Source organism: Myotis yumanensis, unplaced genomic scaffold (assembly GCF_028538775.1).
Source record: "Myotis yumanensis isolate MYYU_CA2020_CCGP unplaced genomic scaffold, mMyoYum1.0.hap1 SCAF_3, whole genome shotgun sequence".
In the NCBI taxonomy this organism is placed as follows: Eukaryota; Metazoa; Chordata; class Mammalia; order Chiroptera; family Vespertilionidae; genus Myotis; species Myotis yumanensis.
The window spans coordinates 142,489,528-142,516,692 of record NW_027223754.1 but is presented as its reverse complement, the minus strand read 5'-3'; the positions used below and the strand labels follow the sequence as shown (position 1 = coordinate 142,516,692).

Genomic DNA, 27,165 nt, shown 5'->3' with positions numbered 1-27,165 from the left:
TACTCTTCCATCTGCCTGTAAAAGTCCTCACTGAGGGCTTCTTATCTTTTATCATCCTTGTTAAGCTCACTTCATTCAGTGTAGACTTTCAGAACCGGCCCACAGTCTCTTTTTGCCACAATTCTGGGAGAGTTCAGTGTTCATGTAAAGAAAAGACCACATCCTAATTTCACATTCCCTAGATCCTTTCCTTCTCTGCCCTCCTCCAAGGCACACACCTTTAACAGGTCATTTAGAAATTTCAAAGTTCCACGTTCAAAATTTTGTAAACAAATTTTTGTTTTTTTCACCTTTCTCATACTATCCTTCACACCAAATCTGTACAACAATCTCAACAAACCCTCCAGTCCCTGGATTCCCTATTTTCTTTGGATTTTTTAGTTCTGTTCCTAGGTTACCTTGCTTCCTTCCTTACCTTGGGCTTCAAGATTGTTCATCTCAAGTTCAACATCACAAGCAATCTGCAAAACCTAAATGTTTGAGCAGTAACAATTAACCTTTCTTGTTTGTACATTTTGGTAGTTGTGAATATTTGATAAAAGGCCCCTCGTTCTTTGATTTTGCACTCCTATTGAGTTATGACTTCCAACTTTGGCTAGGACCTCAGTACCCTTACTTGTCCTTGATTAGTTTCCTCCAAAATTTCCCTCAAAACGCATTCAGAACCTGCACCACTCCCCCTAAATTTCTACTCAGATTCTGTTTTATTCACAGCAGATTTCAGTCTCCTACTTCATATTAATCCAAAAAAACAAAAGTTCTCTCCTTCAGCTTCCTACATCCATACCCACAAAATCTATTATCTATATGAACAAGTAAGTAAAGATCATTTTTATTCAGAGAAAAACAAAGTGCCGATATTAACTATTTTTCATCATTAGCGAGGTCCTAGCTCATTTGACAGCTTAGAGTGTAGAAACAGACCCAATCTGGTCTGAATAATTATAGACAACAGGTGTTCCAGTGTATGTATTCCTGTCTAAATGGGAGCTGTACAGAAATACAACATAATCCCTCATTTATTGTTTATAAACTATACACATACTTTCAATCCTGTCAGAGTACAATTAGATTTCTAAAATGGACAGCACAGAGACTGTGCCACTTCAAGTTGAAAAAGAAAGTACATCTTTGATCACTGTCAGAGAGAGAGCTGCTGAGACTTCCTTCTCTACAACTCACATCTTCAGAGTCCTCACCTTCATCAAGATGCTACTCGCTGGTGTTATTGACAGCTCAGGAACACTCTAGTTGCTGTCTTGGAGGGTCTGGGTTCTGCACCTAGAAACAATCCAAACCAACTTTTTTCAACCTTCAAGAGAAAATATTCAGCTAGGCAATTAGAAACTACCTCTCTCGAGTAAAAAGAACTCAGTGTCCTTAATCATTGAACCCTTTATAACAAGCAGGAGAACTTGCAATAGTTTAATGAATTAGGTTCTACTTCTCAATTGAGAAGGCACAAAGATGGTTTTGCTTTTGTAAAGACTGGTAGAAAATTTTATACTTTCAGCTAAGCTTCCAGTTTATCAGGGCTCAATATTTCTTCTCTTTCTTAAAAATAAAATTAATGTCTTATATAAGTGAGAGAAGAAAAAAAACATGAGATAGCAGTGTGTTTCATTCATAGTTGGGATTTTTTTCCAGAAGAATTTTTCCTTTTCTTTTCTGCCAGTGCATTTACATGGACTAACCTGGATTATTTTATGAGTAGATGAAACATTGCATTCTTCTTCAACTATTCTGGAAGCCAGCAAAAACAATAGACTCCAATGCAAGAAGAATTTTAGGTTTCACCTTCATAAAAGCCAAGGATCTATCCAAAATATTGGTAGCCAGGATAAAAGTTTATGTACAAGATCTCTCCCCGCTCTCCCCTCACCAAAAAAGTTGGTTAAATCCCTTAGATTTTGACATTTCTCTATCTTCGACACAAAAAAAGTTCTTGTTCCCAATGGTAGCCCTCATCAAACTGAGCCTTTTTTCCTCAGGATTAGAATGTCTGTGCTTATTCTGGGTAGAGCTTCAAGAACTGAGAGCTGCGCTCATTCTAGACTGCCAAGAGCTATGCTTCCAGGTCCTTCACTGGTGGGAGGTACAGCAGCTGGCATAGAGAGGTGAGCATAGAGGAACATCATGGACTCTTCCATGTGTCAGGCACCCATCAACTCAGCAGTGCCCCGACAGGCATCCCCTCCACTGCCATGGCCATCTGCTCAGCCTCACAGCCCAGCTTCCTGCCACTGCCCACGCCCATGCCTCCTGCTGGCAGCACCTCGTCCTGCAGACTGCTGGCCCCCCAGCCGCTCTGGGGTCTTACCAAGCCACCAGCAGAGGCCGAAACAAACCTCTTTTTGTTCATCACGTTTTTAATTTCCAAAACTAAAAATTGTTCTCTGATTTTTTCATATGAACATGTTTTGGTGTCATAAGCATTTTGCCTTTGCTTATATCCTTGATGATACTGGCTTCTTTTTGTTTCCTGTGTTCCATTGATTGTTTCTGTTCACTTCTCCCCCCCCCCCCCAACCCCCCCGCGATTTGTTTTTGTATCTGTCTCCTAAGTTTATCTTTTCTCAAATGTCTAGGGATTGTTGGCCGCCTCTCAACATGTTAAAACCATAAGCTCACTGTAAGGAGTGTGTTGGTGTGTGTTAGTGGGGAGGTTATACTAAACCTGGCTGTCTAGGATGCTAGGAGCAAGGCAGGAAAAGCAGGCTGCATTTCAAAATGTAGATTTCTCTACAATCGTGCTATTCTTAGCTCCTATACCCCCCCCTACCTCATCCTGTATCTTTTATCTCTGAATCCTGAAGCTCCTGGGCTCAGTCTCTCCACACTCAGCCTCTTGCTACCTCGATGGATGTAAGTAGGGCAGTTTCCCGAGTGCTCGAGGAAACGGAGCAACTTCAGCCAATTGGTATATGGGTTTTCAACCAACCATGCTGTCAATCGTCTCTCACCCTATGTTATGGACATTCTGTCAGGCAAACTAGATCACTTCTTATGAGTGTTCCACTCCTGCAGGCACTGGATTCCTATTTCTTCTAGGTCTGCTAAGTCTATTAAATCTCCATTAGTTTATTGTGTAAACATTTTCTGAAATCTTTCGTGCACTGTCTCTTATGTTCTCTTTGTCCTCATGGCTAATAGCTTTTTAATTCTTCGTTGATAGTTTAATAAAGTTTTTGGAGGAAGAGCTGATGGGCAAGGATGGTCAATCTGTCAAGTTTAACTGGAAGGGCTCAAGTAGTCAGCTGTTGACATTTCTAAAACATTGGACAACATCGTAAGGGTACATATGGTCTGGGAGCAATATGTAATGCCATGTGTCATTTGTAGCACTAGAATATATCCTTTGGCTCAACCTTCAATGTATAATCAGAATTTAAAATTCTCCAGTAGCTATCATCCTAATCCAGTGATATCATCCTAGACCAGGTTTCTGCAATCTGTCACGTGAATTGAAACAAATGTAGCAAATGTCAGAAACTAACCTGGATTTACTGGGATGCCTGAAGTCTGCCCAACAACTGACTTACAAAAAGTACTTAATATATATTTGTTGAAGGAAGGAACAAAGGAGCAGAACCATGAGCTTGTTTAAGGGTAAAAAGCAATTAGGCTAAATGCTTTCAATTAAGATTAGTGTTTATCTATAGCTTCATAATTATCCAACCATAGGAATACCATTGACACTGTTAATGAAGAAACTAAAATTCAATAATGTAATTGGAAAATAATACTGAAACAGGGACTGTACACGATAAATTGTGTGTGTTTGCATTCTAGTCCATATACACATTCTTAGGTACCATTTTTCTTTTCTTTTCTTTTTTAATTGAAATTTACTTTTAAAGAGAGAGGAAGAGAGACAGTGAAACCAATATGAGAGGAAAACATCAATGGCTGCCTCCTGCATGCCCACTACCAAGGATGGACCTACCACGTTTCCGTTCATGGGATGACACCCAACCAACTGAGCCACCTGGGCAGGACTCTGTTGTTCTAAAGGATTACTTCGTCTCACTGGGTTCTGGGGAAAAACTGGCTCAGGAGATGCAATTGTTAGGTCCTAATCTGAAGATGAGCGAGGAGAGCGTGCAAGAGAGGAAAACGGGGAACCATTAACCTGACTTCACTGATAAAAAAAAAAGATCTTTCCTATAATACAATGATATAATGATACCTAAACATGCCATTTATAAAATAGAAGATACAGATTCAAGAAAAATGTAGAGAACAGCAAAAATTTTATATAAAAGAATATAGAAATATATATGGCTATTATATCATTGAAATAAAATCTTAAAATATATGAAAAAACATCGGATTAATAGATCAAAATTAATAATGAACATTTTACTAGAAAAAATTTTGAAATTAAAATAACAAAGATGAGAAACACAAAAAGTAGAAAATATGCCTGATATCAAATAAACAAGCTGAAGTCAGTACTGTGATGTGTCATAATAATGGCTGTAAAGTTGAAGAAAACAAATATAAAGAATCTCCAAACTTCAAAAGTGGGAGGAAAGTAAGCAGATTACTACCAGGAAACCACATTTTGGAGAGCTCAGACTGCCAAAGACAGCGGAGCGACTCCTTCAGAAGTCGTACTTAAAGAGAAAGCATGTGACTCAAGCCTGCTGTGCTCACACCAGTCCCTATTGCCTGGGGGCCACAGGATCATTCTAGGATAGGCCAACTCCCCACACTTTTTCTACTTATGTGTCTTTCTTCAGACAACGGTCGAGTATTGTACTGAGAACACTAATAACTAGAGGATTACAGGAAAACTCAAAGTCTTCAAATGTCTTGTAAACAAACTACTCACTCTAGTCATACATAAAAAATATAAAGGAGGAAAAGATAAAAGAATGATCATTAAAAGGGTAAAATACAAACACCCAGAAGGACACATTGGTGTGGATTTTAAATAATTCCAACAATTTTGGAACAAAGTCATATTTTAAGTGTCAGTTCTTCATGTAGAAATCATAAACAATGTGACAGGATAGAAACAGAAAAGATTAAAAAGTATCAAATATCTGATAAAAAAATAATACAAAAGTATTGGGATTGCTGAGGCAGATACAATTTTATGTATTATACCAGTCAACAAATATGTATTGTGTATTTATGTGCCAGACATAAAGCCAGGAGCTGCACTAGACAAAGAATGTATCTATATATATAAAAGCGAAGTGACTGAAAGGTGGTCGGAACGACCAGAACAACCAGTGGCTATGACAGGCACTGTGGCAGCCAACCAGCCCGATAGGGGGCGGGACTGGCCAGTCAACCGCCCGGGCCCCTCCCCCCTGCCAGCCCCCCCCCCATGGGCCCCCCCATCCCAATCACTGAAGTGTGACCTTCAGTGATTCTAAGTAAGTAAACGCTCTTCAGCCTTCATAGACAGGAACCTGAATGACAAGTGATCAGGAGGAAAACTGCTCACTGTCTGGACCGTCAGTCAGGTGTCCAGGAGAGGCACCCAGCACAACCACCATCTTCCTGTGGTCTCTCTCCACTGCTTACCACCGAAGAGGACAGCCACATCACACCACGGCCTCTCCTTAGAGGGTTTGTCAGCAGGGAACTAAGCCGCATTACCTGTTTAGGGAGAGGCTTAGAAACGGAAGCTGTAAGTGTCCCTGACACTAAAGCGCCTTTGAAGCTTCAACTCATCTGAAAGCCAACAGCAAACGTGTATACACCCTGCAAAGATTGTTGACACTAATAACTCCCCTGGCCGGTCCCACCCCTAATCAGCGCCCCCTACAAACTGATCAGGGGTGGGCGGCTGGACCCCACCGTGCATGAATTCATGCACTGGGCCTCTAGTACAGTGATGAACAATAAAACAGAAACACCAATTGCCTCTCAAATAAGAATAATTGATAGAGACAAATGTAAATGGGAAAAAAGATACAAATGATACCCAGAGGCTATGGAGGGTATAAGGAGTCCTAATGTTTCTGGCATTACAGATGAGACCTGAACTTACGTTTTAAATTGTTTACAAGAAATTTCATAAATAGGATAGTTACATTCGGAATGATGCTGTGCTTCCCAGCCTTCATTGACCTACATAACTCCATGCAAACTTGCTCAAGTATCATCTTCCCTGTCTTTTCCTTCCTCTTCATGACACATGTACAGACACACACACTCACCTACAGTATCATTGTGATATCTATCCATGCTGCCCACCACTTATCTCACGTACTATGTACTCACTGACCTCGATCCGCAGTCTCCAGGACCCACAAAGCTCCTTGAGGACAGAAAGCATGCCTGTTCTACTTTACACCACCAGGGGCTAGCATAGGAAAGCCCTTTCCTTCTCTGTCTGAGTAGAAACTCCCAAAGTTCCCTCTTCCACTTCAGATGGGACTATAACCATTATAATCTACTTAAGCAAACTCGTCTAACACACACACACACACACACACACACTCAAAGAGAGTGGAAAGTTCAGATCCTGAACTGAATTATTGGCATTTCTGCTTCCAACCCTAGGACAAGAAAAACAAAAGCTTGCTTGTGTTCTTGAAATGGATTTGGAGTGGACTCTTTTATTCTTTTCTGTGTTTTATAGCAATAAGAGCCAACATAAATAATCTCTACAAATTATCTTGCCATATGTATCATGGGCAAGTTTTTCAGCAAGAAAATTATATAATACTGAACCTAACACAGTAATAACTAAACTCACCAATTGCCAGAATTAATACCACCTAATGAGTAACTGTTGCAGTGGTAAAACATATGTTCTACAAAGTTTCAACTTTATATTATGGTTCAATTCAGTTCACCTTTAAAAAAGTGTTAATGTTTTGGGCCCGCAATGCGGGCTGTGAAAGGATTCACAACTAAAAGAAGAGAGAAATGCAGAGAGAAAGTTTATTTTCCCCGAAGGGAAAGCGCCTGTGCATGGCAAAGAACAAAAAGCTGCTCCCCCTTTTAAAGCCTTGGCTGCTGTTGCTAGGTGACAAGGATGGGAGGGGAATTTGGGGGCTGAAACTGAGCAGACATCAGGGAAATTGTAGTTTGTTAGTTCTAAAGCCTGTAACACATTCTTAAAACAAAAGTTACAGAGTTCAAAAGAGCCTTGTTTGAAGGGAGGAGGGAGAACTTACCTAGAGACTTCTTGGTGCAAATTATCCCTGAGTTGTAAAAATAGCAGGAAGGAGGGGTATGTATGTAAGAATGTAGCCTTGAGAGTAGCTTAACTTGTCTTGTACGTTGAACACAGGGGCTGTTTAAATCAGAGGAGCTAAGGGGTTTAATTACCAGATGCTTCTCATAAATTGTGGAAGCCCACAGCAAAGAAAAAGAAAGGCCTTTTTCCCCATCCCTACATAAAGTATGACCTTTTGGATTCTGTGCATCACACATACCATCAGATCACTTTCCTCTACACACCTGAGATCCCATAGACTTATCTTGCCTATTTTCTCCTATAATGTGTCAAAAAAAATTCATAAATGTGGGGCATATTAACGTAATCCCCTGAATATTTAACAAAATGTTTTTAATAACATTGCTTTATTAAAATTCTAATTAAGGACTTATTCTACTTACTATTTGTATATTAAAAAATAATCCCAAAATTTAGCAGCTAAAAGCAACCAGTTGATTTTGTTCACAAAGTTACGGATCAATCATTACACCTTAACACATCTGAAATTTTTTTTAAAAAGAATATTGGCCTAGCCAGTTTTCTCAGTGGTTAGAGCGTGGCCCACAGACTGAGGGTCTTGGGTTCGATTTCGGTGAAGGGCCTGTACCTCCGTTGTGCACTGGATCCCAGATCCCGATACGGACGAGTGTGGGAGGCAACCACTTGCTGTATCTCTCTCACATCATGTTTCTCTCTGTGTGTCTCTCCTCCTCCCTTCCACTCTCTCTAAAAAGTCAATGGGAAAAAAATATTCTCTGGTGAGGATTAAGAAAAAACAAAGAATCTGAAAGGGCTCAGCTGGGTGCTTCTCACTGGGGTTCTGTCATGTGACTATAGTGCAGTGGTTCTCAACCTTGGCTGCACATTAGAATCACCTGGGAATCTTTTTAAAATCCTGATTTCTGGGCCTCATCCTCCGGAAATTCTGTTTCTTTGTTACTAAGGTTGTGGCCCCACCCCATAACAAAGAAACAGAATTTCCAGAGGATGAGGCCCAGAAATCAGGATTTTAAAAGGATTCCCAGGTGATTCTAATGTGCAGCCGAGGTTGAGAACCACTGCTAGTGAGATGTTGGCTGGGGCGGTAATCAACCTGAGAGGACTCACTCACTCGGTGGATAACTGACAGTAGCTGGAGCGCCTGTCTGCTCTTCACCAGAGCACCTGTTGTAGCCTCTGCAGTTTGGCAGCCCCACAATCTGACTTCTTTCTTACTTGGTGGTTCAAGTATTCCAACAAACAGGCAGACGAGGTTCTCTGTGGCCTAATCCGACATGTAACACAGCATCTCCGCCACAATCTAATGTTACACACAAGGAACAGGGCACCCAGACCCAAGCAGAGGGGACACGGACCTCACCTCTCAATGTGAAGTCAAGTTCACTCTGTAAGAACATTATATGGGATGAGAGATACGGACGCAGCCACCTTTGGAAAACATGGGTTAAAGGCCATCCACTGTTTTGTTGTATACACCAAAAATATCAGGAACGTTGCCCAAGTCTCTACAGATATAAAATTAGTCTTCCACCTGTATCATCTTACAATTAATTTCAGTAACAATAAATTTTGTTGCTAACCACCTTTTTAACCTGTCACTTTGCTATATACGTTGACGGAAAAGAGAGTTGCTAGTCTTAATACAAGATTTTGATTTTCCTTCAGAGGCTCTGATGAAAGAAGAGAATTGATAATAATGTTTACTAGATTCCAGAGGATATAGTGACATATAAATTATTCCTACCCATTTAATTGTGTCTCTTTAAAAGAATGGCTCTTATGGATGCCATTTGATATTAATCAAGAAAAAAATGAGGAAAATGTTTATTAATCTTTTAATTAATTAATTACTTTAAAATTTTTCATTAAAACAAAGGAGATAAGTGTATATGGAGTTCCATTTTCCTGCTAGACTGTGATAAGTACTAAATATCTAGGTATATACCTATATCTACATCTCTAAGTATATCCATATCTATAGTCAATCCTCAGATAAAGTAGATATTAAATGACATTAAGTCGTTTTCCAAAGTCATAGAGCTAATTTGTAGCGGAGCTCATTTGAAATCAGTATTCAGTGAGTTTAAAACTTGTGCTCTTTCTACAACATCATTTATATTAAAATATTACTCCAAGTGAATACTTTTTCTTGCTGGTGTGGTCCTCTGAATACTTTCTCAAAATTACTTTTCCTTGACAACTTATATTTTCTTAAAATTTTTTCAATAAAAATATTTCCAACTATTAGATAAGTATGCAGCTTTCATAAATAACATATGATGATTCTCTTGAACTTCAGTCATTTGTTTCATATTGGCTTTCTCATCATCTGAAAATCTCAGAAAACTCAACACAGTTGCAGAGGTGAGAATCTTTTCATTTATATCTGCACTCATTCAGCCATGGCTCAGAAATTCCATTCTAACTTGATAAAAAGAATCGTTAACACAACAGGGACCTTGTTTTCTCATTGAATAAAATTTGTCACCAGATAGGTAATTTATAACTCCGATCCTTCCAAATAACTACTTTGCTCAGATATCCAAAAATGATACAAATCAGCTTATATATGTGTTACTAAAGAGAGAAATCTGAACATGCATTTCCATTAATACATTCCTGCAATCTATACAATTGAAACTCTAAAATCTTTGCTATTTCAGTTTTTGTGTAGAACACATTAGTTGCCATCTAAAAGATACTTTTTTTTTTAATCCTCACCAGAAGATATTTCTTGCACTGATTCTTAGAGAATGGAAGGAAGGGAGGAAGAGAGGGAAAAAGAAACATTGATATGAGGGAGACACTTTGATTGGTTGTGACCTGAATGGGCCTGGGATCAAGCCCCTAACCCAGATACATGCCCTTGACCAGAAGCTGAACCTGGGGTGCTCCAACCACTAAGCAACACTGGCCAGGTCTCAATGATACTTTAATAAATCGTATGTTTTCAAAGTGTGAATTATTATCCAGTTGAGATGATACTAATAGTCCTTCCCTGTTCCACTGTGCCTGGTTTATGCTTGAGTTATACCAATCAAGGACTAGGGCTGGAGGAGTGTCTTAATCTTCTACCTTAGGGACTGTACCAAACCATTTTGGGGTCAGTGAGGACTACTCCAATGTCTGACAGAGAACTGTGAACTGACACCTAAATTAAGGGCAATTTAATTGTGCAAAAGTAATAGGTTCTTTATAGTGATTCACTGTGACACCCCCCCCCCACCACTAAAATGTTTTTTTTTAACTATGTTTTTATTGATTTCAGAGAGGAAGGGAGAGGGAGAAAGGGATAGAAACATCAATGATGAGAGAGAATCATTGATTGGTTGCCTCCTGCATGCCCCCTATTGGGGGTCAGGCCTGTAACCTGGGCACATGCCCTGACCTGACCAGGAACTTAATAGTGACCTCTTGGTTCATAGGTTGATGTTCAACCACTGAGCCATGCTGGCCTTGCCCCCATTTAAATCTTTAAGGTAGGTGAGAACTCGCTGCTTCTCCTAACTTCACTATTCAGTTATAATGAAACTAGAGGCTCGATGCATGAAATTAGGGCAAGGGGCTCAGTCCTCACAGCCACAGTGGCTTGCCTCAGCCCTTGAAGCCCTGGCTTTGTCCAGAAGGTCATCTGGAAGGATGTCTGGAAAGATGTCTGGCTGTCTGGTCTAATTAGCATACTATGCTTTTATTATTATAGATAAATTTCAGACCAAATTCTCCCACACATACAGACATTTATTAAACAAGAGCGTCATAGCAAGGAGGCACACAGAAATTATACAACCTGTTCTGTAAGCTCAGTGAAATCCCAGCAGTTTGTCCCTGGAGTTCCAACCACCACTGTCCATGAAAAGCTTACCAGACTGAGCCCAGGAAGATGAACTTAGGGAAATGAGATCACTTAGGTTTTACACGTTAAGGTAGGAGTTTAAACTTTTCTGAAAGATAGAGGAAACCACGAGAGAACTTTCATCATGGAAGGAATGTACATTTTAGAAAGATCACTACAAAAGCAACGTGTAGAATGGACTGAAGCATTGGGAGGGGCAGAGTTGAAGAGGGATTAACACACGTGAGAAGTTGGAAGAGCCTGGGCAAAGGTGTACACATTGAGAGCAGTGAAAGGGACAGATTCGAAAGAAAGAAATCAAAGGGTTTGAGAATGAGTAGGCTGTATGAGTGTGAGAAAGTTCTAGAATATCTCAAAGCCTTGGGTAATTGTGGGTAGTGCTACCCAATAAGTATGAATGACTACAAATAAAAGGAATAATCAAATGAACAGTGGGTCTACTATGGAACATCCTTCTTTATATATGATGCCATCCAATAAATACGTTTTCTTTACAAGTTTGTTTAACCATAAAATAAAAGTGGCCCTGGCTGGTTTGGCTCAGTGGATAAAGCATTGGCCTGCAGACTGAAGGATCCCAGGTTCCATTCTGGTCAAGGGCATATGCCTAGGTTTCAGGCTTGATTCCCAGTAGGAGGCAGCCAATCCATGATTCTCTCTCATTAATGTTTTTCTCTCTCCCTCTCTCTTCCTCTCTGAAATCAATAAAAATATATTTAAAAATAAATAAATAAAAATTAAAGGCTATGACAGGATCTTCTTGATATATATATGGTTGATTTCAGAGAGGAAGGAAGAGGAAGAGAGAGATAAAAATATCCATGATGAGAGAGAATCATGGATCGGCTGCCTCCTGCAAGTCCCCCACTGGGGATTGAGCCTACAACCCAGGCATATGCCCTTGACCGGAATCGAACCTGGGACCTTTCAGTCCGCAGGCTGATGCTCTATTCACTGAGCCAAACCAGCTAGGCGAAGAGCTTCTTCTTATCATCAGACTAGAGTCCAAGTGCATGAATTCATGCACAGGTGGGGTCCAGCCGGCCAAGCCCCAATCGGGGCGGATCCGGGCTGGGCCTGTAAAGAGGAGGAGATGGCAGGAGGTTAACCAGCTGTCCCACCCTGATCAGGGTGATCAGGGCCAGGCGGGCTGGGGGGAGGGGCTAAGAGCAATTGGTTGGGGCACCCACCCCAAATTGGGGTGGGGGGTTCCAATTGGGGGTGGGGCCAGCAGTGGGGAGGGGCTGTGGGTGGTGGGCCAGCTTGCCCCACCCCCAAATGGGGTGGTGGGGCTGATTGGGGGTCAGCGGCCAGGGGAGAGGCCATGGGAGGTTGGACAGCCATCCCACCCCCAATTGGTGTGGGGAGGGCAATTCGGGGGCAGAGCTGGTTGTTGGGAGGGGTTCTGGGCAGATGAGGGTAGTGGGGGCTGATCAGGGCTGGAGCCGGCCATAGGGAGGGGCTGTGGGCTGGCCTGCCCCATCCCTGAATTGGGTGGGGGGCGGTCGATAGGGGGCCAGCAGCCTGTGGGAGGGGCCATGGTTGGTTGGCCAGCTGGTCCTGCCCCTGATTAGAGTGGGGGGGGGGCTGATCAGGGTGGAGCTGACTGGGGGGTGGGGCTGCAGGCGGATCAGGGTGGGGCCTGGCAGGAGGAGGAGCTTCAGGAGGTTGGCTGGCTGGCCATGCCCAGTATTGGGGTGGGAGAGGCCGATTAGGGGAGGGACTGGCTGGGCAGGTAGGGCTGTGGGATTGGTGGTAGGGCCGGACAAAGGGGAGGGGCCACAGGAGGTTGGCCGGCCAGCCCCATCCCCTGATTAGGCTGGTTTCCTGGCCATAGTGGGTGTCATAGCGGCCAGTCATTCTAGTCGTTACTGGTCGCTGGCTTTTTATATATATAGATACCAATACATCCTGTCAACCCACAGATTCTCTTTGCTCTTGCTTGGCTTGAGTAGGCTCAGTGCCTTCTACTTCTTTAAGCATATTCACTGTAGATGTTTGCCCTCGCTGGTCAACCAATAGTGATTATAGTTTTTCATAGCTCATAAACTATAATCACACAAAGGCATGTTAATCTGCAGTAGGCAAAATTTGTAACTGACAACTATTAGTAACTGACAACTTACTTCTCTATTAGTAACTGACAACTTAAACTGACTGTAAATCCAAACTAATTAATAAAATGTGTTTTATATCTGTATCAAAATTATGAATTATTCTAGGTAACTCTTCCTGTGCAATCACTTCATTAAGCAATATATATTTATATAATATAACATTTTAAACAGGAATACAAAAAGGGGGACATCTCTAATACTCTCATCAATAAAGATTTTTTTAAAAGAAGAAAACAGTTACGTATATTTTTGTCTATACTGTAATCGCTCCATCATGCACATGTATATTTTTCCTAATTAAATATAGCTAAATATTCCTAAAGTATAGCTCTAGTTTTCTGATACAATGTGAAATTTTCCTGAAATTTCTGTAAAACTTTATTTATAAGAATAGAAACAGTAAAGTAAATCAATATATTGAATTCAATAAATAGTATTGTTAACTGGGAAAGCAATTCTATACTAGAACAAGTAACTACCTTTTAAAGAGCTAGAGAATGATAAAATGAACTATAAACTTTGTGTACCATCATTACAACATTTAACTTAATATTTTAAAGTTAATCAAGAGATATTTAAAATCTTGAAGATTAAGACTAGAATTTCAAAAGTCAATTACTATGTTTGAAAAATGTAATTCCTATTAGATGCTCTTCTATTGAATTGAATATTAAATAATAGATTTTATTGTGCAAAAGTCAAAGAAGAATGCAGACATTGAGGCAAAGCAGAATGATTTATTGTGCCACCAATTATATTTTAATGAAATAAAACAAACAACACTGAATATGTATTTTCTAACTCTACATGAGAATAACTGTGTAAAATAAGAAATTAACTACAAAAATGTTATATCATTTAAATAAACTTCCCATAGATAATCACATATGAATGTTTATACTAATAGGGTGGAGGCTTTTTTTAAAGTATGCTGTCATATTAATATGCTAAATCCCCAAAAAAGTTCTCCTCCTTTTTTAAAATAATATAACAGCCTATACATGTTCTGATTATATGCACAGGGAAATGTGGCATAACAAAATTGAGAATAGATTTGTTAAGGAGAACTAAATATAATTTTATCAATGAAAAATACTACATGCATACTGAGCACCCACAGTATTATGAGTCATTTTAACAGCAGAGCAATTTACAGGGTTTAAGATGACTATAGTTGGATGAATTTTTCCAAGTAAAAAAATCTGACTTACAAACAGTGTTAAAAACATCTTCCAACACCTTGATTTAATTACAATAACCTAATTTTTAAAAAAAACTCCAAAGAATAAAGAATTCTTCTAGTGAAAACAACACTAAAATAGTTATACCTATACAGTGGGCCTTGACTTACAAGTGTCCCGACTAATGAGTTTTTCGAGATATGAGCCGTCTCTCGGCTGATTTTTTGCTTTGAGTTGCGAGCTAAAATTCAGGTTACGAGCCAGCTTCAGATACCCCACCGCTGGTTGGCGCAGCGAACGTCACAGTGAACGCCACAACATCAGCCCAGCATCACGTGTTTCACTCGTTCACTTTTTGATTTGACATATGAGTAATTTGAGTTACGAGCTCCGTCACGGAACGAATTAAACTCGTAAGTCAAGGCCCCACTGTACTAGTAGCCCTGTGCACGCATCCGTGCATCAGTAGCTATCTGTGGAGCTTGGCTGCTCCGCGCCTGCTGCCCAGAGGCCCATCCGCAGCCGGGCACAGAAAGCTTGCCTCCTCGCCAGGTGACAACCCAAGTGTCCCCCACCCCCCCCGCCCCGTCGCTGGCTGCTCGGTGCCCGCTGCCCAGAGGCCCTCTGCAACCAGGGTGGAACGCTTGCCTCATTGCCACAGTGATGAAGCAAGCATTCTGCCAGGCCCCTCATGCTGCCCACTCTCAGCGGCCACCCCCCCCCAGAACTGGGGGACTCCACTGGGGGCTGAGAGGACTGGGCACTGCCATCTTTGTGATGGAGTGATGGTTAATTTGCATAGTACCCTTTTATTAGATAGTATTTCTGATATTTTAGCAGTGAGTTTTGGTACCTTCTAAAATCTTGAAAAGGTACATACTACTTTGAAGTTATTTAGTTCACACACATCACATTTTTTAAAATGTTGCCAGGAGTATAGATGAATAAAGTTATATGCCAAAAAGTTGTATTCTACACAGAATATATTTTCATTTTTTAGCCACTTATTTCACTCAACACTGCTTTTTAAATAATTTATATTAACATAAAAATGTAAAATTATGAACTTGGAAACAACTCTATAAACTTCTCTCTTTGCTTTCTAAGGAGAAGTGAAGAACATAGGAGAATTTAGAAAAAGTGATTACAACACTTCTAACCATTAAGTGATATCTATTTAGAAGGAACTGTTTCAATTGTTTATATAACAACAACAACAAAAAGATGTTTAGAATAATTTATAATCATCTTAGGACACAAAATATCTTTTTACATTTTGGTTAAGAATTATCAAATTATCCCTCAGTCCATGTATGTGACAATGCCCTTTCTGAGATGTTTATTCAGTAATCTAAGAAAACATCCCATCTCCTATTTTGTATTGTTTCTAGCTAAATAATAATTCTGTGCAGGTTATAAGGTCTGCAGTTAAAAATAAAATAAAAAGATGAATAGAACTGGTTACTAAATAATTACATTGTGTTCTATTGAGAAACAACAACACACAATGTGGAAGAATTCACAAGTCTGTGTTTAAATAAGCATTTTAGGGCTAAGCCTCTATCATTCAAAATATTGATGTTACAGAAAACATCCATAATCACACTGCATGGAAAATTTCTCTTGCATATCCTTTCATTCCTTTAACATTTTCATATGTTTGAACTATTTCAGTCTCATAAGTTTGGGGTCCAATTCCCATTTATCAATTGAAAAGAGTAGCAATTTTATTTTGGGAAATGAATAGGGAAAAAATTGGACAAGAAACTTGGTTACTACATAGATGATCTCATATAGTTTGATACAGATGTTACTTTCCTCTGAAGTCTAATAAAAAAAAGACCTCTGAAATATATTCAAGCAGGGTCTTTTTTTAACTTAGAGACAAGTGAGCAATCATAAGTAAACAATCATACTTGCACCTGAACATACACATACCCCTATATCTGTCTTTCTGAATATTTCTCTCTCTAGACTCAATTCTTTTGAGAAAAAAAAGGAAAAAAAAAGAATAGAGCTTTAGAAAATTATATTGCAGTGTTTGATCATACTTCACATTGAATTCATCTCTCCTTTAAAATGCTTAGGACTAACTTCGAAAAACTAAATCCCCCATGGAGTACGTAAAATAGTAACAAAATCTTCATCATCTACTACTCCTATACTTAGACCTTCATAGTAATCTTCAAATTCACAATATGAGACTTCATCAGATTTGCTGCAGGCTTCTTTTAACGTTTCCAGAAAAGATAATTTGATTTCTTCCTCTGTGGAATGGCCTGCAAAATAGTATTGATGATGTAACAATCTCCATAAAAGTACAGGAAAATGACCGTTGATGGTAAAGAAATACTTAATCACCTTGTAAAACCTTTCAGCAATTTGAAATCTCATGGCAAACTACCCTGTAATTTATTTAAACATTTTCTTGCATGAACTAGAATTTAATGGTAATGACTTTAACACACATTGGAGGCATCTTTTAAACTTCTGATAAGATGCATCCTATAGGTATAGGCAAAACAGCAGCTACAACTGTTGCATTCTTGTATTTCTTAATGTTTTAAAGGACTCTGCTTAATGCTCATTAAGGAATCATTTCAAATCATTTCAAAGATTTACATGCTGTTAACACAGTGATGTCATGTGTAAAAGGCATGTCCCATTCAGGCATTAGTTATTTTGTGAATCAGTTACTCATGACTGCAGCTAGAAAAGCATTGCTGCAAACACAAGATTCAAAGGCCATTGGAAATGTTTGTGGAAGACCTTACACTTGATTAAATCATTATATTTTAATCTCTGACATTAAGTAGGCTATTCCCATGGGGTTATATTAAATAAGATTGACTTTATCTTATAAGAAGATGCTATTGAGAATCATATATGTTAAAAAATTGTAATTCTTTAGTTTATTATTTAAAGAGAGAACATAAAATATCTGATTTATCCTTCTGAAAATTCATTTGATTTTTTTTAATTCAGAAAGAGAACAATAAGCTATTTAAATAAGTGACTTTGATCATATTATGGTCAGAGAGGGAGATTGATCTCAGCTTAAATACCATTTTCTTGGGGAGCTTCCACTGGTCATCCAATGTAGGTGCTCCATCAGAGAACTCTGCTCACTAACTTGCCACCCCTTCACTCCCTACCCTCCTGGCACTGATCTACTCTCAGGATCTGAGAGTACAGCAGGAAAAAAGACATTCATTAATTTTTTAATAAAAAGAAGGATTAAGAGATGAAAGGAAGCTATAGATGGTCAGATAATACACAAAGACAATAAACAGAAGCCCATATATAAAGGCAGAAAAGGATTAGAAAAAAATCTCTGTGACTCTATAAATCATTTTATTTTTAAAATTTCTTGTTTTATTTAAGGATGGTTGGTTTAAATCATTTTAAGTCTCATTTAAAATAACAAACTTAAATAAGAATGCTGCCTTGTTTGTCTAATAGGAAAGGCAAAATTATGGTCAGAGTTGGATCTTTTTCAAGTACTAGAGGTTCTATAATGGACTTAGATAACAGTTCATTCACACTAAAAGAATAAAATCTGCTTTGAATAGAAAAATGCTTAGTCTTTTAAAAACATGTATAAGAAATAAAGAACAGTGATTATTTTTAAAAAAAAAAAACAGGTTGATAAACAAGGACTGAATAATTGGGCCATACAGAGATGGTAATATAAAACAATATAGTAAATTTGTGATTGAATGTTAGTCAAGGATAATCAAGATCTAATGTATATAAAAATATATCCATGTTGGCAGAAGAGATTTCTCTCTTTGTTTACCATCCATATTTTTAACAGATAAGTTTCACTCTATTTTTTTTCTAAAAAAAACATTTTTATTTAAATTTGTTTCAAATATTGAAGCACTGTATACCTCCGTTGTATCCCCACCCAGGAAATACCCACCTTCTATCGTTTGTAACCTTTCTTTTGCTTCTCTTAGTATTTTAATAAACAGCATCAGGCTTCTAATACTAGTGCATTAAAAAACACTTGATAAATTACATTTCTATTAAAGCTGAAAATACTTTTTAAAATAAATTATTTAAACTAAAAAGAAAATATTTTCTGTAATTAAATTAAATTGTCTGATATAAAAGCCTTAATTTGAAATTAAATTATAAACAATATACATCCTAAAGATGGGCATGTGAATAAATTATAATTTGTAATGATAGATTTAACAAAAAAGTTTGTTTTTTTTAAACAGTAACAGATTTTCCTCTTTTTAAGGTTGTTTGGTTTGCTAGCTTATCTCCTTCAATGTGAGTGCAAAAACAAGGTATCTAATTACTTAAACTAACAAAGGTTTATCCAACAACAAAACAAAACCCTCACCAAGAATTCACCAACACATAAAATAAAATAAAATAAACTAGAGCTACTTAAGCAGTTTAATTAAGATTATTAGAGGGGAGAAGACAAAGAGAAAAACACATGGTGTTGAAAGCACTTAATTTTGAAAAATGTAAACTATCTTGTTCTTATCTTTAGTATGACAATTTAAAGGAAAAAAAGCAGAGAATAGCATGGGTTTTAAGGGAAAAACAGATATACTACGTGTAACTAAATAATATTAGAAATTCTCTTTCAGCAACTGTAGTTCATTTAGTCATTGATAAGCAAATTAAGTTATTTTGACCTGAAATATATTATTAAAAATTGGGAAGCCAGTGGTGATTATTCGCTTTAATCTTCATACAAATTGTGTTTTTTTTTCACTTCACAATTAAAAGTAATAAATAAACTATTTGCAAGGGTTAATAACAGAAATAAAGCAAAGTAATTAAAGTGTATCTTTTTAATATTAAAAAAGGAAAATTCTAGAACAATAGCCTTCTATAGTATTTATCAGTACGTAATCAAAATTATGAATTAGAGATTATTCATTAAATATAAATTATGAATGATCAATATACATACAAAAATGTGTTTAATCTCCCTAATAATCAGGGAAATGCAAATTTAAAAAATATAGACTATTAGATTGGCAACAATCTGAGGTAAAATAAAATCTCCAACTAATGGCAGTATAATCTGGAATAGCTGTCTTACAAAGCATTTTGCAAGTATCAATTAAAACTTGAAATGTTGATATTCTAGGTCTTGATATTACCCCAAGAAAATAGGCCAAATAAACAAACTCATTAGTTTGTGGTTGCACATAATAGGTAGAAATTAAAAGTCTTCCAATAGAAGACTAGCCAGATAGAGAGGTTTTCACACTATTTTTTGCTAAGAAATAGGTAACCTGCACTCAATTATAATATATTGACTTTTAAAAGAATAACATGCAGCAGATAAAAATAAGATAGCTCAACATGGATTAACTTAGAAATAGCTCTAAAACATATCCTATATAATAAAAGCCTAATATGCTAAGTGTTTGGTCATCTGGTCAGCCATTCAATCAATCGAAGTGTAATGTGCTAATGATATGCTAAGGCCACTCAACTGCTGGCTATGACATGCACTAACAACCAGGGGGCAGACACTCTGACTGGCAGGTTAGCTTGCTTCTGGGGTCTAGCCGATTGGGATTGAGCGAGATGGGCCAGACACGCCCTGGAGCCCTCCAGCAGCCCCTACCCAACTGGCCAACTTCCCGAGTCCATCCCCGGCCTGATTGTGCACCAGTGGGGTCCCTCGGCCTGGCCTGTGCCCTCTTGCAATCCAGGCTGAGGGACCCCCTACCTCCCAGTGCATGAATTTTGTGCACTGGGCCTCTAATTGTTGAATAAGATAGCAAACTACACAGCAATGTGTTTAGTGAACCATTCATGAAAAAACTTCAAAAATTATTAGATACTTATAGTACATATAAACTATGAAACTCTATAATGTAAGGACTGGAATATATGTACGTATAAGAAGCCCAGTGCATGCATTTGTGCACAGGTATGGTCCCTTGGCCTGGCCAGCTGGCAGGAAGTACTGCGGGAGGTTGGCCCCAGCAGCAAGCTAACCAATGACCGATTCCATAAGGATTTGGGCTCCTTCCTCCCTCCTGCCTGGGTCCGTGGTGCGGACGAACCAGATTCAAGGCTGTCAGGGCCCTAGCAGCAAGGTCTGGGTCAGTGCGCTTCATAGCTACTGGCCGGTTGTTCTGGTCATTCTGGTCGTTTGGTCATAACAATCGCTTAGGCTTTAAAGATTAAATAATAGCAATTGCTACCTCTTTAAAGGAAAATGCAATGTAAAGTGGCCAAATGCTTTCTATATAATAAAAATTCACTTATAAATCAATTATGTATTTATGAGTGAATTTTTATTATATAAAGTCAGAAGAAATATAGTAGGGTAATGAGTCTCTAGAATTACTTTGAGATGTTCTCTATATTTTCAAATTTTCATTATATCTTCATTATATGTGTAGCTCTACCCTTAGAGAAAGACATTCCCTCATTCTGCCTTAAATCTTCAAGTATAAGCACATTCAGTGAAACTAATTCAGAGAATTTGCACATGTAATTATCTATTCTCTATATCTATTCTGTTATTTTTAACTCAAATTCCTCACTAGCTGAATAGAACATAAAAGTTCAATCTTGATTATAAACATCGAAGAAAAAATAAGTAGACAATAGACCTGAGAATTTTTAAATGCAGGTCAAAGAGCTCTCACTTTTCTAGTTTAAAACATAATGATTTATTCCTCCCCTAATGGCCTCAGGTCTACATTATAAACTAATATTACTTGAAGATATTACTTTCATTAACTAACATTTTAGAAATCTAATGGATTTTACCTCATAATAATTACCTGAAATTACTTGAGGGTGCTTCTTTGCACAGTAACATTTTCTTATGTCTATGATAGGCACACTGCCAGTTTTGTTGAAATCTAGTTTCATAAAAGCCTAAATAATAAGAGAAATGTTATTTTTTTCTACGAAATCATTAGACATGCAAACCTTATTGATTATTCTTCAGTAGTGATTTATAAGCTTTAAACAAGACAATTTAAAAATCTAAACTGGCCCTAGCTGGTTTGGCTCAGTGGATAGAGCGCTGGCCTGTGGACTGGAGGGTCCCGGGTTCGATTCCAGCCAAGGGCACATGCCTGGGTTGTGGGCTTGATCCCCAATGGGGGATGTGCGGGAGGCGGCCGATCGATGATTCTCTCTCATCATTGATGTTTCTATCTCTCTCTCTCTCTCTCTCTCTCTCTCTCCCCCTTCCTCTCTGAAATCAATAAAAAAAAAAAATTTTTTTTTTTTAAATCTAAACTGGTATATGAAGGAAGCATCATGAATGCAAGAAAAAATGGCATTGGAGCAAGATATAAGGTGCCAACTGATGATTGTTGGCACCAATTCACTGTCAACAGGAATCCCCAATTTGGGGTACAATGAAAAAGGAAACTTTATCCAGTGCAAACAGCTCAAGTGTGAAACAGCATGGCTGGAAGATGGTCTTCAGAGAGGTGGCCCTTGGGTGAGGCCCCTCTCACAAAGCTCTGCTCCTGTCCGGTCTGCCTGCTCCGCTCTGAGCTCTGCTTCATTCTCACCTGAGGAGATATCTTCAGTGTTTCAGCTCCAGCTCGGGAAAACAGCCTTTGGTCTTCAACAGAAAGGGAAAGTGTACTCCAGTGATGGCGAACCTTTTGAGCTCGGCGTGTCAGCATTTTGAAAAACCCTAACTTAACTCTGGTGCCGTGTCACATATAGAAATTTTTTTATATTTGCAACCATAGTAAAACAAAGACTTATATTTTTGATATTTATTCTATATATTTAAATGCCATTTAACAAAGAAAAATCAACCAAAAAAATGAGTTTGCGTGTCACCTCTGACACACGTGTCATAGGTTCGCCCTGAGCCAGAGGAAAGCTGACTTATAGAGAAGTCCTGGCCCCTGGACCTTAATTAGTCTATCCTCATGCAATAGAGAACTCCAAATCCTTGAAGTTTGGCTGGTCCAAAAAACACTGCCCTGATTGGTCAGTGAGCTGATCTGATAGGTCAATAAAATGCTAATGAGGATTTGGCTGCACAGTTCCAACTGAACAGGGGAAGTCTCAGTCCTATTGGTTGAAACACTATTTCAGGAACTCCTCTATAAGGGCTGGCTCATACAGCAGGAACACAGTGCGGGTCTGGTGTGAGGGCCCTGTTTAGACAGGGCTGTTAGGCTCTATTTATAAATTTGAGACCAGTTAGCCACCAGGAGCCCTTCTTGGTAGGTATCTTCTTTCTCGAGGCCGAGATAGGTAACCTGCACTCAAGTACTACCAGTAGTCACATAGCTAGTAGTTTATGGAGACAGCAGTGTTTATGGAACCAGTAATTTGTGAACCAAAATTTGATTCATATTTCATTTTCCTTTTATATTATTTTCCTAAAATATATGCATAAATTATTTAGATTTATCCTGGGAGAGTTGTATTTGTATGTGTTTGTGTTTTATTTAAATCAAGATACATTGCAGATAAAGGGATTTAGAACATTTTCAGTGGTAATTCACTCAAGCCTTACAATATGGAACCTAACAATCTACTAAAGTAACTATTTAAAGCCCAGCATGTGTGGTTCAGTTGGCTGAGCATTATCCAATGCACTTCAGTGGTGGGCAAACTGCAGCTCGTGAGCCACATGCGGCTCTTTGGCCCCTTGAGTGTGGCTCTTCCACAAAATACCGACTTCTGCGCATGGGCCACAAAGTTTCAATCGCACTGTACATTCGCGCCCACATGTGGTATTTTGTGGAAGAGCCACACTCAAGGGGCCACTGAGCCCCATGTGGCTCACCAGCTGCAGTTTGCTGACCACTGCACTAGGAGGTCACTGATTTGATTCGTGGTCAGGGCATATGCCCCGGTTTCGGGCTCAATCCCCACTAGGAGCCTTGCAGGAGGCAGCTAATCAATGTTTCTCTCTCATCAATGTTTCTATATCTCTCCCTCCCCTTCCTCTAACTCAGCGGTTCTCAACCTATGGGTCGCGACCCCTTTGGGGGTCAAACGACCCTTTCACAGGGGTTGCCTAAGACCATCGGAAAACACATATATAATTACATACTGTTTTTGTGATTAATCACTATGCTTTAATTATGTTCAATTTGTAACAAAGAAAATACATCCTGCATATCAGATATTTACATTCATAACAGTAGCAAAATTATAGTTATGAAGTAGCAACAAAAATAATTTTATGGTTGGGGGTCACCACAACATGAGGAACTTTATTAAAGGGTTGCGGCATTAGGAAGGTTGAGAACCACTGCTCTAACTGAAATCAATAAAAACATATTTTTTAAAAGTAACTATTTAAAAGATTACTTAGTTACCTTTCGAACAAATGATTTTCTGTATTCATTCATTTCACCAATAATGGCACGTCTGAATTCTCCATAGTCAACCTTGCCATTGCCATTGTCATTCAGAATTAGCCATGAAGACTCAAAATCCTAGAAATAATACACAGAGACCAATGACTCTTTCACCTTAAAGTTGTACATGACCATAAGATCATAGTATTTTGTTACATCTTTTACATTCTTAAACAAGGTAGAGGACTTAAGAAAATCTCCCCCCTCCAAAAAAAAAAAAAAATTATATCCAAATCCATTCAAAGGCACTCAGAAAGCTATTTAAAGAAACTCTGTGGTGAACAGTTCTGTAAATTAAATAATCATTTAGGAGTGACAATAAGACACAAATTGTCATTTTAAATTCATTTTCTTTCCATACAAAAATAAAAGTGCTCATTGTTTACTTGGCTTTGGACATTTAATTATTTTTACATATTATATCTGTGACAATTAAAAAATCACTTCAGGTTCTGGAATGCCTCCAATAGCAATAGAACCAGTAATTGTATTTCTCCTAGTCTTCAGGCTTGAAAGTATAAAGCATAATATTTGAATGATTCTAATATGATTCCACAATTTACAGCATAAGGTGTTATTCTGAGTAAATCTCTTATGCTAGTTTGTTCATTTTACCATTGCCACTTATTGCTTTGATAAATGCACTATTTAATAGAATATTCTATTTCCAGAGTTCCTAATAACAAAGAAATCACACCATGAGATTTTCTTAAATTCAGGTTTCAGTTGTTAGCTTTCAATGAAAATGTAAACAAAACATCTGCAAGGTGATTGACAAATAATAGTGAAGCAGGATAGTAAGAAGTTAAGAAAATTGCTTGGCAAGTGGGCCAGGGAAACTGAGACAGATAGCTGAACAAACTGGCCCAGCCATTTACAGCCAGACACAGAAGGTCTCCAAGGGTAGGAAAGCCAGGTGCCTCGCAATGAGCAAAACTAGTGCTAGATCTCGCCCCCAGGGTGGCCTTTCCTCCCCTGGCGTATGGCTGGCCATGTGATTTAGACCCTCTGACCTCTCCCTAGAAATAATGGTATTTCAGCTCCAGTCCCAGAAAAGCTGCAAATCCAAGCGGGTGATGACTAACCAGCTGCGATGACTAATGACCCCCTGGCCCTGACCAATCAGTAGAGACCATGACTCTCAAAGGACACGCCTGGAAAAGCTGATGAATCATCTGTTGAGATCTCCCCTAAATGCTCAGCCTTTAAAAAACCTCAAAACAAAGGGCCAGGAATACCCCCTCTCCTGGGAGCATGCCCTCGCCTTTGCTTCCCTCACTTCTTCCCTCTCAGACGTGCATCTCTTGAATTCGAAGGGTCCCGAGGAGACTTGCAACCAGGGGAGCAATGGGCAGCAGCACCAGCTCATCCAGGGCCAACCCCCTAAGCCTGTCTCCAAGGCCCCTTTCCTCCGACTCCCCAGTGAGCCCTGCCTAGTCTCCTGCTGCTGCTTCTATCCTAGGCTCTTCCTTGGTTCACTGCCCCCAGCTGTAGTAAGTGTACTCTCAAAATCACCTGGACTTGTGTTGTAAAATCTTTCCTGCACGGAGTGAAGAACCCACACGCTATCTGCTGGCCCTGAGGCAGGCTCGCTGGGCCAGGTCCCCTTTCCAGTAATAACAGGTCCTCAAAAAATATTCTCTTCTACTTCCTCCTAATTTTTCAAATAAAACTGTAGTAAGAAAAACTAAATCTCAACAACCCATACATTTTTTTTGTCTGCCTTAATGACCTATACATGATACAGACTTTAAGGGTCTGTAAAATGAGCTTTTAAGTGTGAACTCATAACTAATATGGAGAGGAAAAAATGAATTTGCTAACCCAACTCATGGAATACTAGATTTAAAAGATAATGCTGGAGGCTTAAAATGAATAATTTTCAAAACTTGAATAAGTTACCAAAAGTGGCAACAAATTTATATAACCCCCTTCTTTTTTCAAGATATGGTACAGAATGAAAAATGATAATTAGTTGAAGAAAATTGAGGTTTATTCAATGATAGTATCTCTATAGAAAGCTTTTTACGGTGCATACCAATTTCTTTTCTAGGTGATTCATATGTATATTTACTTATTTGTGCAAAGATGGCTGCACAAAGATATGTATTGCAACATTTATTATCTATACTAATAAAACCATAATATGCTAATTAGACTGGACGGCCTTCCAGACAACCTTCCGAACAAAGCCGGGGCTGTGAGAGCCAAGCCCCTTGCACGAATGTTGTGCATCGAGCCTCTAGTAATAATTATAAACTGGAAATAACCAATAGAAACGTGATTAGTAAAGCAAGTTTTAAAAGAAAAGGTTATTTTCTATATGTTAAGTATTTATATGTTATTTTAATATTAAGATTTTTTAACTTTATTTTTATCATACAATATTACAGATGTGCCCCCTGTGCCCATTTCCACCACCACCCCTTCCCTCTGCCATCTCCACGCTGTTGTCTGTGCCTATGGGTGAGGCATATATGTCCTTTGCCTAATCCCTTCACCTTCATTCACCCAGTCCCCACCACCCCTGAGAGCTCTCAGTCTGTTCTATATGTCCATGCTTCTGTTTATATTCATATTTGATAGCCACTTAATTCTGCTTATCATTGCATGGCCAGTCTCCAGTGATGTGGCGGGGAAGAGGGGGACGGGACAGGAAATGTTTAAAATATATGAGAAAGAGGGGAAGTTTACTTATATTCTCAAAAAATTTTCTCTCTCTGTTAGATGCCTTGCATAATTTTTTGTTTTTATTCCTGAATCTAATCATAAAAATTTGACAAATCAACCAAAAAGGGAACTATTGTGGTGATGCAGAAAGAGTACTAGACTACCTGCCCAGTGTGGCTCAGTGGTTGAACTTTGACCTATGAACCAGGAAGGAGGTCATGGTTTGCTGGGAGCCAGTCCATCCTTGCTGCTTGACACAGTCGCTGCAGGGAAGAAACATCTGCACAGCATGTGTTTCAAGGGACCTGGCATATATAGCATACTGTTCTTAATGTGTTTGCTCCCCTTAGCGCTATGTGTTTTGGCCAAGGTCACCTCTCCGAGAAAGGTTGTTTCCCCAGGTGGGGATTTTCCCCTGAAGTTAGGGAGGGAGTGAAACCCCTTAACTAAGTGCCAGGCGGGTAGTTAATCACTTTAACTACAAACAATCACGCTTTAGCTACATAATCTTTTACTCCCTGGAATGGAGATAAGAAACGCCCTAACCTTTGATTTAGAAATTGATAGGATTAAAATCAACTGGTATAAATACAGATGTAACAAGGTAGCAGAACACAGAACCTAGAAACAGAACCTAGCAAGAGAACTTGGACAGAACCTAGAGACAGAACCTAGAGAGTGAACCTAGGGAGAGAACATGGCAAAAGATCCTGGACAGAACCTGGCTATAGAACCTGGCTGGAGAACCTAGACAGAACATGGCGGGAGACCCTGACAAGAGAACCCGACTATGATGATCAACTGA

The 27,165-nt window shown here is 38.8% G+C and overlaps 1 protein-coding gene and 1 pseudogene across 4 annotated transcripts in view; both read right to left on the bottom strand.

Annotated features, from left to right (window-relative positions):
* Window positions 1-1,056: 1,056 nt before the first annotated feature.
* Window positions 1,057-6,298, bottom strand: LOC139006354 (cyclin-G2 pseudogene; annotated as a pseudogene).
* Window positions 6,299-14,943: 8,645 nt separating this feature from the next.
* Window positions 14,944-27,165, bottom strand: part of CAPS2 (calcyphosine 2) — a 52,915-nt gene continuing 40,693 nt past the window's right edge. For all 4 annotated transcript variants that reach the window (XM_070407633.1, XM_070407630.1, XM_070407632.1 and 1 more), the window contains 3 exons: window positions 23,649-23,768; window positions 21,123-21,219; window positions 14,944-16,619 (listed from right to left, as the gene is read on the bottom strand). In XM_070407633.1, the coding sequence (XP_070263734.1) occupies window positions 16,444-16,619; window positions 21,123-21,219; window positions 23,649-23,768 (393 nt within the window). In that variant the 3' untranslated portion in view covers window positions 14,944-16,443. The remainder of the gene's footprint in view (window positions 16,620-21,122; window positions 21,220-23,648; window positions 23,769-27,165) is intronic.